At 40.1% G+C, this 13,711-nt stretch overlaps 1 protein-coding gene across 34 annotated transcripts in view; it reads left to right on the forward strand.

The window, feature by feature from the left end:
• ptprdb (protein tyrosine phosphatase receptor type Db) overlaps positions 1–10,148 on the forward strand; it is a 165,030-nt gene extending 154,882 nt beyond the window's left edge. For 33 of the 34 annotated variants that reach the window (XM_056409327.1, XM_056409328.1, XM_056409329.1 and 30 more), the window contains 6 exons: positions 2,242–2,420; positions 2,533–2,659; positions 4,088–4,213; positions 4,637–4,791; positions 6,541–6,676; positions 6,798–10,148. In XM_056409327.1, coding sequence (XP_056265302.1) covers positions 2,242–2,420; positions 2,533–2,659; positions 4,088–4,213; positions 4,637–4,791; positions 6,541–6,676; positions 6,798–6,866 — 792 coding nt within the window. In that variant the 3' untranslated portion in view covers positions 6,867–10,148. The other variant, XM_056409348.1, reaches the window with a different exon arrangement.
• Positions 10,149–13,711: the final 3,563 nt, after the last annotated feature.

Genomic DNA, 13,711 nt, shown 5'->3' on the forward strand with positions numbered 1-13,711 from the left:
AAACTAAATAATGTAGGCCAGAAAGTTGCAGTTTAAAACAAAATCTCAGGTCACTTGGGCACTTTAGAACATTTAAGGTAGCTGATCAGAATTAGAAGGCAGAGCACAGAACGAAGGCATCAATCCACGAGCGAGAAGAGTGAGCACATAAAGGAGTGTCGTCGAGTTGTGTTGCTTTCATTTTATCCGTGTTGTTTTTGTGGTTTGTCCACCTCTTGTGATGCAAAGTTCTCAGAAGGCCCATCTGGCTCGGCTGGGCAGAAAGACAATTTATCCACACAGGTATATAAATGAAAGCAGGTGGCTCACATCTTTTTTCCTGGAATGGTTTATTTCTACTCAGACGCTCAGAGGGCAAAGTAAACACAAAGACAGTCTGAGCAATCTCCTCCACGCATGCTCTGGACAGCGACGGCCCTAATGTCCTCCCTCAGAATGACAACGAACCGAGGGCTCCTTCAAGCTGTTTGAAACATATGCCGGAGGCGGAGTCCCGATCGCCGCGTTCCGTCTCACTCGATCACTTGCGGGACAGACAGCGGCGCTTTCCACCTTTCGCCGACAAAACACCAGAAGGACGGAATTTCTCACGGAGAAGAATCCAATTTTCAGTAAAAAAGAAAGTTGGAGCATGTGTGTGAGAAAAAGAAAGAAACGCAGCTGCCCTGGCAGCCTTTGGTAACACAGCACCCTATTAAGACGTTTTTGTTTCCGTGCACCGAGAGTTGACTGAGAGAGCTTGCAGGCCAGGGGTTGCCAGCAGGGCAGGATTGCATCCAAGCTCAACAGATGGTTGAGATAATGGGCACGTATCAAAAGGAGCGGAACGTTCTTTCCTCGGTGCGTTCCAGACTTCATTGATAAGGCAGAGGCGAATCCAGATTCAACTCGCATGAAGAACTGCTATCGTTGGCACTGGGAGACCTCGGTTTCAGGGAACCAAAATGAACTTGTGGTGGGGGTTTTTTCCACCGTCTGTAAGAGAATACGGTACTGCTGATCCTCCCAGGACGCCCCGGTAGCCGCCGAGAGGCCCGGTTCACGAGACCCCATTGTCTCCGTCTGCGGTTTACCCTCCTCCACCCTGTCTCTGTTGTTCCGTCTTTCTTCTTTCTTTCTTTTCATGCCGTGTCATCCAATGGTCGACGTGTCAGACAGAGTGTACGGTGTGCGCTCACGTCTGCACGTATATCCTCACCAATGTGTGTGTTCCAGGAGGTTTGATTGAGATTTTTTTCTTCTCCCTTTTGCTGGTGAAGGATCAACTGAGGTTCACATGTGTGCGTTGAGACAGTGTGGGGCCTTGTGGTTTCCTGTCCACCCCCACCCGTGATTTTCTTCTTCCTCCACTCGTTCATTTTATAATATTCTCTCTCCCAATCCCTGCCGCTGCCCTCTTTCCTCTATATCGCCCCTCTTTTTGGTGTCTGCCTAAATATCCTCAGGCCCGCCGAGTCAAACTGATATTTTACTCTCAGTATTCCAGCTTGTGCTAAATACAGTTGAATGAGGTCCCTGAATGTGTCTGAACGATCTTCCTTCCTTTTAATCAATCCCCCCTCCTTGTTTCCCATTACTTCCATCATCCTTCCTTTTAATCAATCCCCCCTCCTTGTTTCCCATTACTTCCATCATCCTTCCTTTTAATCAATCCCCCCTCCTTGTTTCCCATTACTCCCATCATCATTCCCTCTAATCAATCCCCCTCTTGTTTCCCCACTCTCCATCCCCCCTGTTTCCCATTACCCCATCATCATTCTTCAATCAACTCAATCCCCTTGTTTCCTATCCATCATCCTTCCTTTTAATCAATCCCCCCTCCTTGATCAATCCCCCTTGTTTCCCATCATCCTTCCTTTTAATCAATCCCCCCTCCTTGTTTCCCATTACTCCCATCATCATTCCCTCTAATCAATCCCCCCTCCTTGTTTCCCATTACTCCCATCATCATTCCCTCTAATCAATCCCCCCTCCTTGTTTCCCATTACTCCCATCATCCTTCCTTTGATTCCTTTGTGTTTTGTCTGCTCTTACTAACACTACTACATTGTGGAGCCACATCTAAGGATCTTTAAAAGCTTTTAAAACATATATTTGTATATGTAGGACCAAAAGAGATATGTGACATAGCCTTGTCTTGTAATCTCCCATGTGGGATTGGCCAAACGTTTGATTTAATCCGTCAATAAATGAATATATATTGTCAGTGTAATATTCTAAAATACAGATTTCTTTCTCCAGCGTCTGGCCAGTGCCAAGGCCCACACGTCACGGTTCGTGAGTGCCAACCTGCCATGCAACAAGTTCAAGAACCGGCTGGTGAACATCATGCCCTACGAGACCACGCGGGTCTGCCTGCAGCCAATCAGAGGGGTGGAGGGATCGGACTACATCAACGCCAGCTTCATCGATGGATACAGGTCAGACAAATGTGATCTGATCCTTTTGTCTATGTTCCCGTTTTCCTTTTCCTTCTCAAAGGTATTGACAGGGAGACTATTCCACTCATATCTCATCTCCTTGTGTTTGCAGGCAGCAGAAGGCCTACATAGCAACCCAGGGCCCGCTGGCCGAGACCACAGAGGACTACTGGAGGATGCTGTGGGAACACAACTCCACCATAGTTGTCATGCTAACCAAACTGAGAGAAATGGGCCGGGTACGGGCACAAGTACATGCACACAAACACACACAAACACAAACACACTGTAATCATATTGCGATTTTGTTATTGATTACGTGATTCCTTTTACCCACACATGAAATGGAATATACAATATTATACATTGTGCTTTAACTGGGCCTCATAATTTAACTAATTCATACTAATTATCACTGAAGGACTGCCTGACCTGCAGCATGATCAGCAGCTCTTGTGGATTTGTCGCCTATTTTTCAGTTTCCACTCCCTGCATACTGAGAAACTGTCATAAACAGTGTGCTTTTGCGCCAAGAAAATACTGATTTAATATGTAGCTATTTTGGGGAGCATAACTGTGTTAAAAGAAAAACACACACACACAGTGGTGGAGTGAGAAAGAGATAATGGTGTGAGTTATGTCTCATGAACAGAATACGGCACAAGACAATCCGGTCGGGATGCCATTCTCCTGACAAAGTAGCCAGAAATTGTTCTCTGAGGCGTGATGCAAAGGCAAGTTTATTTGTATAGCATAATTCATACACCTGGGGAATTCAAAGTGCCTTACAGGTGAGCAGATACATGAATCATCAGAAGAGAAGTGTTTCAGATCAACTCAAAGAACGCAGATAGAAAACAGAGTGCGTTCTTGTCGGTCTGCAAAAAGCATCAGAGGGTCCAGACTCTGGACTCTGGAGGTGGTTCCAGCAGCTGAAAGCGGGCTCGCCATGTGGGCTCCCGCCACGAGGTGTTGCTCACACATTTATTTCCAGACATCTGAGAGGTCCAGCCTTTATGTACAGTCGGAACATATCTTGCGATATGTTTTGATCTTTCTCCGTTTAATTCAATTTCAATTCAATTCAATTCAGTTTATTTGTATAGCCCAATTTCACAAATTACACATTTGTCTCTGTACACATAGACATCCCTGCCCCAAAACCTCGCATCGGATCAGGAAAAACTCCCAAATAACCCTTCAGGGGGAAAAAAAGGGAAGAAACCTTCAGGTGCAATAGATGTAATGTGTACAGAAGGACAGTTTAATGATTTATCAACAAGCAGCAGTGGTTCAACACGCTGTGGCTTCTCACAGCTCAAAGCATGAATTTGTTTGGGGTTTTTATGACACTTTGACATCAGGCCTTCCAAGTTTGGCTGTTTTCTTTTCTGATGGTGGAAATCTGATTTTGTTATTTCTTTCACGTCATTTTTTTTTTTTTTAACGGGCAAAATGCAATCAGTTTAAGACACCACGGTTTATGTAAGTTTCCTTTGTTTTAAGTCACTATTTCAGTTTGTCCGTACTCAGCAGGAGAATAATTAGTTAAAGACATCCAGCTGTTAATTTGGGCTGAGGACTCCTCTCAGACATGTTGTTGGCATGAATGACGACACGCGCGCATGTGAAGCTCTGACCAGAAGCCTCTCCCTGCCCTCCTGCAGGAGAAGTGTCACCAGTACTGGCCCGCGGAGCGCTCGGCCCGGTACCAGTACTTTGTGGTGGATCCCATGGCGGAGTACAACATGCCCCAGTACATTCTACGAGAGTTCAAAGTCACGGATGCCAGGGTGAGTCATCATTTCTTCTTCTTCTTCTTCTTCTTCTTCTTTTTCTTCTTCTTCTTCTTACTCTTTTTCTTCTTTTTACTCTTTTTTTTCTTCTTACTCTTTTTTTTCTTTCTTCTTCTTCTTTTTCTTCTTCTTCTTACTCTTTTTCTTCTTCTCACTCTTTTTCTTCTTCTTACTCTTCTTCTTCTTTTTCTTATTATTATTATGATTTTTCTTCTTCTTTTTCTTCTTGCTATTTTTCTTCTTACTCTTTTCCTTCTTCTTCTTCTTTTTCTTCTCTTTCTTCTTACTTTTCTTCTTCTTGCTCTTTTTCTTCTTCTTTTCTTTTACTTCTTCTTCTTCTTTTTCTTCTTCTTCTTCTTACTCTTCCTCTTCTTATTACTCTTCTTCTTACTCTTATTCTTTGTATTCTTATTCTTCCAGGACGGCCAATCGCGGACAGTTCGTCAGTTCCAGTTCACTGATTGGCCAGAGCAAGGAGTGCCAAAGTCAGGGGAGGGATTCATCGATTTCATTGGCCAGGTGCACAAAACTAAAGAGCAGTTTGGCCAGGACGGGCCAATAAGTGTGCACTGCAGGTAAGACCTGCTCCTCACACCACGTCGTACCATGTGACTGTTGTGTTCACTGTGACAGGTGAGTGACAAAATCAGGAGAAAAAACAAATGGAGATGAGGTTCTAGAAGTTCTTTTATGTCCCTGACAAACAACAGAAGATTTCAGTGCCAGTCATCTTATGGCATAAAGTCTATAAAAAATCAGCAGCTCCGGAAACACAGTTATGAATTGTTGCATATAGCCATCTTTTTTTATGCTGCCGATTTAATTGATTAATTCTGAGTGGAGGTTTGACGAGGCTTGATGTACGGTCAGGGTTTGGTGACCGGGCAGTGATCCTAAACCATCAGCCTAAAGGTCACTGGTCACAGTCATGGGAAGTTTACTTCTCTTCTACAGCTCTATAAAAGAAAAGAATATATAGAAATATATAAATTGATATGTCTTTATATATATACATTTTTATTTGGTGATCTTGGCCATGTGTAAGCAAACTAATCTAAATGAGGTCACTCCAAACTTGACCACCAGTGAACACACGAGTATGCTAGTATGTTTTTTTTTACGACATACTATACTTTTAAACTAACCTTTTAACAGCATTATTACTGTTTAAGTTACACTTTCTGTGACATACTTTATGACAACATTTTATATTCTAAGGACATACTATACTCCTACTTTCATATGGTAGAATAAATACATACTGTACTATGATTTGTAAGTGACATACTACACTATGACTTTTTTTATGACATAGAATATTCAGACTTGTTATAAAATACTTTACTATTACTTTTGTAATTCCTTTTAATGGCATAGTATACGATAACTTTTAATGACATTTGTTGCACCATGGATTTCTTTTTTTTTCAACAAATATTCTGATTGTCTTTTCCACATTACACAAACCCAAGACAGACAAGGCATATCAAAAAGGACATAAAGGCAGTTGGAGATATTTCAAAAAGAGATGTTGGGCATTACTGACTGTTTCTCAGCGGAAACAAGATTATACATTACAGTAGAGGGGGACAGATAGATACAGTTTACTTTATTTAAAAGGGACCATGTCCAGTTAACACAGCTCCAGCACATTTGCATCTGTCGTCCCCTGACAGACCATAACAAACATAAAGCAATAACAACCAGGACAGGATAGAAGACACAATACAACATTATATGTGGTGAGAAGAACACACAATACACACCAAAGCCACAGCACATTAAAAGCAAGTAATAAAAAACATTCAAACTAAGTAAGACAAACCATAATAATTGTATAATTAATCATGAAAAGGATGATTGACCGTGTGCGGTCGGGTATGGAGGCGATTCTGGTGGATCTGATTGAACTCGCTGAGCGACTGTACACAAGGTCACGAGAGAGGAGGGGCCAAATCATTTACAATTTTATAGACCATGCACAAATTTGAAAATATTCAAAAATTCTCAAAGCTCAGCAGATTGTGTTTCTCCAGTATTATTATACCCCACAAATAGAATGCTCCCACACTCCCTGATGTGCAACGGTGTAATATTTCCCTTTAACTACATATGTAAGTTCTGACAGTTTTATTACAAGCTTTAATACGCCGTTTTATGACATACTTTACGCTATTATTTTAGAAATTGTTTTACTATACCTGCCTCCATTGTGATATGTATATTACATACTATACAATGTCTCTCAAATGGCATATTATACTATTTTTAAAAATAGTTGAATGCATCCAGCTCTTAATATGCGTCCACCTCTTCGCCAACAGTGCCGGAGTGGGCCGGACCGGTGTGTTCATCACCCTCAGCATCGTTCTGGAGAGGATGCGGTACGAGGGCGTGGTGGACATCTTCCAGACTGTCAAGATGCTGCGCACCCAGAGACCGGCCACCGTCCAGACAGAGGTGAGCTTCCCAGCTGTTATCCTTCCAACTCGAGCTTTATTTCCCGAAACACTTGTCTTCCACATTTATTTATTTTTTGTTCCTCTTTCACTCACTCGATATTCTTCTGCCTCCCTTCCAGGACCAGTACCAGTTCTGCTACCGAGCCAGTCTGGAGTACCTGGGAAGCTTTGACCACTATGCAACATAAACCCGACTGGCCGTCTCTAACGCCACATCCCACCTTAGTGCACTTTTCTTAGGTCACACGCGGCCTACATTAATGCACTAGGCTGCAATGTGTCTTCGGAGGATTTGTGCAAACCACATTCAGAGTGAAGGGGACCCATCGGCTTATCGCGTGCTCAGAAACAGCACCTCTAACTGAGCCATAGCAACCTGCTTGACGAGGGTGTTTCCTTTCACCCTCAGCCCAAACACACCCATTGGTCAGTCTGAAGAAGCAACTTCAACCACTGTTCCAATCAGAATACTTGATCAAATATTGATTTTCTTTTTTGTATTATTGGTTTCAGTGCTTTTGTGAGCACCCAGATTGCGTAACATTGTTTGGGTGTGGAACTCTCACCTTGTCCACCACCAGTGTAGCATCACCAACCTAGATACAGGACCCGGCTACAGTATTTAGCCGTCACAAGAAATTTAGATTTTTTTTCTATCTTGAGGACCGTCCAGAAGGAGTCGACAAATCCATTTTACGAAAGTCTCGTGGACTGACAGAACTGGGACTTTTGAGCACCAGAGAATTGCCAACGGGAGACTGAAAACACAGAGCGCACAGTATTGAAAAGACAAAGAATATATATCCCCCAAAAAAAGACACCAAGCTATGTTTTTTCTGTTTTGTTTTGGAAACAGACTCTTGTGTAGTTTCTTGTGAATGAAAAACAAGATATTTCTACCATACAGTAATAAAAACCACCAGTTCAACCTTATGCTTCATGTTTTAAGATAAAGGAAGCTTGAGAGAGGTTTAAAATGCATACCACAAAATAAAACATTAATTTAGTTTTTTTAGAAAAATAAATAGATATGTGACGATCTTGTTTTTTTCTTTTTTTAAACTGGCTATTCTTTATGGCATGTTCTGTTTTTAGTTTTTACAGATTAATGACTTTGTCCCCACTGACAATACAAAGGCAAAGCAGTATTTTGTACCCTTCTGTGTTAAATTGTACAATCAAATCTAGTGTGAGAAATGTTCACAATTATATAAAAAACACACCACCATTGAGTGTCACTCCTGTATTCTCTAACCCACTCAGCTTTTAAAAACACACACTTGTTCACCACGCACACAGGACTCTCAGCCTCATTTCTATCTGGCCCGCGGTGTCAAAGAAGACAACCCGTTTTTTAAATCCACGGGGCCCGGCGAAGGTTCGGGTTTGGGGTTTACAGCATTTACAATGCTGCTTCTCTGAAGTCCTTCTTCTGTATGCAGGTTGAGCAAAAGTCCAGATAGAACTATAGAGATCCTGCACAGAAAATAATGTACGACAAAACGTCTATTCATGTGTCCAGATGAGCTTCACGAAGCAGGGAGCGAGCCGGGGATTGGATGAGGGTGTCGGGGGGGGATGGGGGAGGGGGGGTGTGGTTAGGGCAGGAACAAATGTCTCACTGGAATGCTCACCCATGACTTTTTCTCTGTCGGATTCAGTGTGCAATAAGTAGATGTATTATATATTTTTGTGTGTAGTCACTAACTGCAGTTATATGCCATTATGAAGACGATGATATTGATGACACATAATTTTTTTTCCCAGACACAAAGATGTTATATAGGATTCTCGCCACTGTTCCACGTGTCCAAACAAGAGGGGCGACCTCTGACCTCTTAGGAGGTAGATCTTTTTATCATGTCACAACTCCAGTAGATGATGTCATACTTCTCTGTGTCATGGCAACCGACGAATGATCAAACTCATACTTCAAACAGCATCTAATAAGTATTTTGATTTTAGATTTCTAGTGCCTTATATTACACGCCTATTTTGATAACGTTACTTTAAAGGGTTTTTTGTGTCTTTTTTGTGTGTGTGTGTTTGTGCGTATGTGAACCGAATGTATGTGTATATGATTATGTTATGTTACAGTGTGTATAAGTATCTTGTGTGTTGTGTTATTTGGCTGTGAAACTTTGTATGGACGGCTCTGCGGTGGCTGGATCGTTGTACTCATCACTTTCCCAGCAACAACACTGTCATATCTCTTTTAATCAAAAAGATATCTTACTCAACTACAGTGGAGGAAAAACAAAAATGGTTTCAAAATAGGTGGTCTGATCATTTTTGGAGGAGAAAATAAAAGTGTGTTCATTGCTGGGACATGTGACCAGGCTCTGTGTATGTACTCACACTTGCCATGACATGTGGGCCACGCCGATGACTCTGACAAGACACACGACTGTGAGCTGGCTCGATAAAGTCATACTGATATACTCAGCTATGTAAAATAAAATGTAGATGAAGCTGAACGACATCGGCTTATCTTTGTCAGTTTGGAGAAAAAGATAAGTAACAAACCAAATGGATAACCGGAAGCCCTCCTCCTAAAGAATCCGTCCCACTGCTCATCCGCGTTACTCATTCTGATGTCAACAGTTACATTTTATTTTTTATTTTTTATTTAACGACAAAGGCTGAGAGAAGTTCAGGTGCTACGTCTCTAACAACATAGAAACCATAATTTTTTGTATCGCCGTTAATGCTTGACCGCATAAGGGATCGTTGGCGGATTTCCACCATCTTACAGTAAACCTGTTGTCGTTTTTTGTATGCATGGTACCACTTTTGAGATGTCCCTTTGGTCGCTCCTGTTATGGGAAGACTTGCACTTTCTCTCTTTGTACTATGCACTAATACTCTTGTCCTATTATCTCCGATAGCCCCTTCCCCCTCCCTGAGGAGTTGTACTTGAACTCAGTAAAGATGGACCCTGTAACGCTCACACGGTTGTTTATATGTAAATAACACAAACACAGAGAGTAATCGAAATGCATAAATAGATGAATGAACAGATAAACAATTACGATAAAGAGTGAATAAGAATCTATCGGATATACAGAGTGATATAATAAAATCGATGCACCTGAAATCACAGTTTATGGCACAGCAGTATTTGCAATACATCACATTGTGGATTTGTTGTACCACAAAAGAGAAGTTTCACAAAGAAATTGTTCTATTTTACCCCCTAATGTATCATGTAGATGGATAAAATGAGTTTATAAATTGTATAAAAATTTAAATATGGTGTTACTTGGATCAATTACCTTTAATTGGTCTGTAAATGTAAACATTTCTTTTTTATTATTATTTGGTTTGTTTTCTGCTCCGGGTCAACAAGTGCTTTTTATTTTCTTACATTGGTTCTCGGACGTGTGAAAACCGAATAACAGGTCTGTATGGATTTCTGTTCTCTGTCGACACAAGTTTCATTTGTTACAAATAAACTCAAGTGAAATAATTCCTACCTCTGTCATTTTGTATAATACTTTAGGATTTAACAGCAGCTTGAAATGTAGATTATAGGATTTTGGCTGCCATTTATTGGTGGTTAGATACTGTGCTCTGTTTTAAAGTTAAATGTGATTTTTACATCTGCAATGCTAAAAATGTCTCAAATAAATAAATGTTTTGGCCCGTAATATTTCATGTTGTAAATGGATGACATTAGAGCAACGATTGTTGTTTGAAATGACCACGTTTGTGTTTTAAACACTATACCTAAAGTATATAAATTCACACAGGCAGTATTAAAAGGGCTGAATTAGGGGCCGTAAACCATGCAAGAGGGGAGCAGATGGTCCCCTTCAAATGTGTTGAATGTAAAACGCACATAGTATCTCAACAAAGTCTTAATATGTGGAACAGAGTAATTAAAGTTACGGTAAACTCTTCCAACAAAGTACATACAAGAAAAAAGTTATTGTATGTAATAAAAAGTCAGAGTATAGTATGTCTTTAAAAAAGTACTAATAATTATATATATATATATATAATCTTCTTTTCTTTGAATAATTAAAAGCCTGTTGAGAAAGTATAGTATGTCATTAAAAAAAAATTTAAAATAAAGTTAGATTGTAGTATATAACTGAAAGCCATTCAAAAAGTTGGAAACGTGTGTGTATGTCATTACAAAGTCTTAGAATAGTGTCATGAATATTTCAATGAAAAGTCTAAAAGTAATATAAAAAACATAATTAAGGATGTCATAACATATTATTTCGAAAATAGTAATGTCCAAAAAAGTCTTACAAATTCATCTGATGTAAAAAATATTCATAGTATTAATACGTTTAGAAATATATCGGTATTTTTAATGTTCTGTTTCTCGTTTCCTTGATTCATGTTTTTAGGTCGAGTGTTTCTTGCTTTTATTTTGAAAATAACTTTTCTGGTCCCGTTATCGGTTTTCCCGCCTTCGCGACGGTCTTCCGGTGTCAGCTGGCTCTTGTCAGCGCTGACGTCACCTGTGCTACTGCTCACCTGTTCCCACTTTCCCGTTACTCACTCAGTCTTTAAAGCAGCCCAGTGAAAGAATGGATGAAAATGCAAAGAGAAACAGCGTCAATGTAGCTTTACAAATGTGCATTTGAGATATTTTAGGAGCAACTTCATACACTGAACGTCAGGCGAACATTGGACGTTTTTACTGCACTTTATTTGACAGCTGTAGTTAGAAGGGTTTTTCAGATTGCAAGTGTCCATACCCTTCCTCGCCATCCATCTCCAAATTTGGTAATAAAAATGTTTATAAAAGATTTACATTTTTTTTTTTTAACAATGTTCCTTCTCAAAATGAATGAACTATCTGGTCCTGTGATACAAACATATGCTTAACTTATAAAGTATACAATGCTGTATGTTGGTTAAGAGACACTTGAACGAACCTTCAGTCTTCTCCAATTTATTATTGCATCATACCAGCCGAGTGTACAACTGAAGTGTCACATTTGTGCACATATACTGTTCGACACACTTTGCCGAAGGTCTAAAAAGATGCGCTGCATTCAATTAATTTATACACTTCTGAATAGCGCTATGGCTTTGGGAATAAATAAACAATATCGTATTAAGAATACATCCAGTTATTTGTTGATTAGATTCTGTACTTTTAATCTCAAATTAAAATGATAGGAACTGTAGTAACCAAATAAATGTATCGGAGTAAAAAGTACCATATTATCTTTTTAAGGAAAGGCCAAGCTCAAAATGATTTATTATTATTAATTTTTTTAAACTTCTTTACATTTTCATGAAGAATGTCTCTGAACTGGTGGTCAGTGTGACACAGAGCCACCTGAGGCTGTGCCGCAGGTCTCCGTGAGACTACAAAGCTTTTTGAAATCTCGCCATGGCCACTTACGATGCCTCCTGGCTCTCACCTCCTGCCCTGCTTCCTTCCAGCCAGTCCCTCTGGATTCACCAGCAACACTCTGCGCCACGTCCGTCAGCCTTATATCTCTACTGAAGACAATAACCAACCATGTATAGACAGTCCAATGTAAACTTCTCCTTGTATCCTCCTCCGGCCCTGAACCACACCCCTCTCTCCTCTCCTCCTTGACTAGCCACAGATTGGACATCCTGACAGGATGGGTCCCATATACTCCACACACTATTATTCACCTGCGCCGACCTCACAAGGACACCATCCTGAGATATGCTGAGGACACTGCAGTAAGTAGTCTGACGGGGAAGCATCTCTGATGGCATGGTGGGACAACTACCTCTCTCTCTACACAGATACGTCCAGAAAGATGAGGACGTGGGGTATGGAGGACTCAAAATGACTTAAGTATAAATAAATAAATGCATGAATAAATATAGGAATGAATAAATAAATGCTTAAATAAATGTATAAATAAATAAAAATAAAATAAAAAATAAATGTAAAAATAAAATAAATAAATAAATTAATACATATAAATAGTTATAAATGGACATCACATCATTCAATAAATATATCTACATTTCTTCATTTCTTTTTTATTTTTTTTCTATTACGCGTACGTGTCCTTTTTTTATTTTTATGTATGTACGTGTGTGTATTACGTATATTCAAGGGCGGTGGGAACCCTCCTCTCCTCTCTCTATCTGGGTCAATGGAGATGGGGTGTGATGTGTTGTGTGTTGTGTGCTCTACTATTTTTGAAGCTGAAGTGAAGTTGACTACCTCTTAGCAGAAGTTAGTTAAAGTTACAGCTTTTTTGACTTCAGCTGTTTATTTCATTTATCATTGTTAGTACAGACTGTGAGTTTGAGTCTTCTTTCTTTCAGACTCGAGAGGACAGGACGGAGGACGGTCTTTCTGAACGTCACCACATCAACTGTCAACTGTTCTTGTTCATACTCCATTTCACTACCAATTATTCTATATAGAATAGAGAATGCGGAGAGAATGTTGTGGTGTGTTCTGTTGCTTGGCGTAGTTGTTAAATAATAAACGATATACGTATCCAAATATACGTCGTCCCTACTTGAGCTTACAATATGAAACTTTGAAGTGTTATTAATCTTAACCCTCGTAACGTTATCTAATGATAATGATAAAAATGATAAATAATCAACCTCCTTAGATCCTCTATATCTCCTCTGCCAGCGAGACGCCCATGCAGAGGAGCATTTCAAAAGTCCTGCTGAGATCAAGTCCTGCTGAGATCACATTAGCTCTGAGCGCCGAGCGCCCGGAGGGTCCCGGAGGCAGAACCTCAAAGAGCAGAACATATCCTTATTAGGCTGAATCTCTTAACCGATCACAGAAACCGACCACAGATTTGATGCTTAACGGCTGAAAACATACTTAAATTACAATCCGTGACTCAACAGTAGTATTTTAGTAGTACACAGACAAGATAATTATAAACACTGTTCGTCGTCTACAGGTCCAGTGTTGATGATCTGTTGCTTCTACTCTTGCCCTCTCTGACTTTGATGTTTAACAATGAGGTTGAGTTTAAATTCGCCCAGCTCATTTACGTAATGTATGTTGACATATAAATAAATAAATATGTAGAAACACATGTGA

The sequence above is a fragment of the Pseudoliparis swirei genome, chromosome 24 (genome assembly GCF_029220125.1).
Source record: "Pseudoliparis swirei isolate HS2019 ecotype Mariana Trench chromosome 24, NWPU_hadal_v1, whole genome shotgun sequence".
Lineage (NCBI taxonomy): Eukaryota > Metazoa > Chordata > Actinopteri > Perciformes > Liparidae > Pseudoliparis > Pseudoliparis swirei.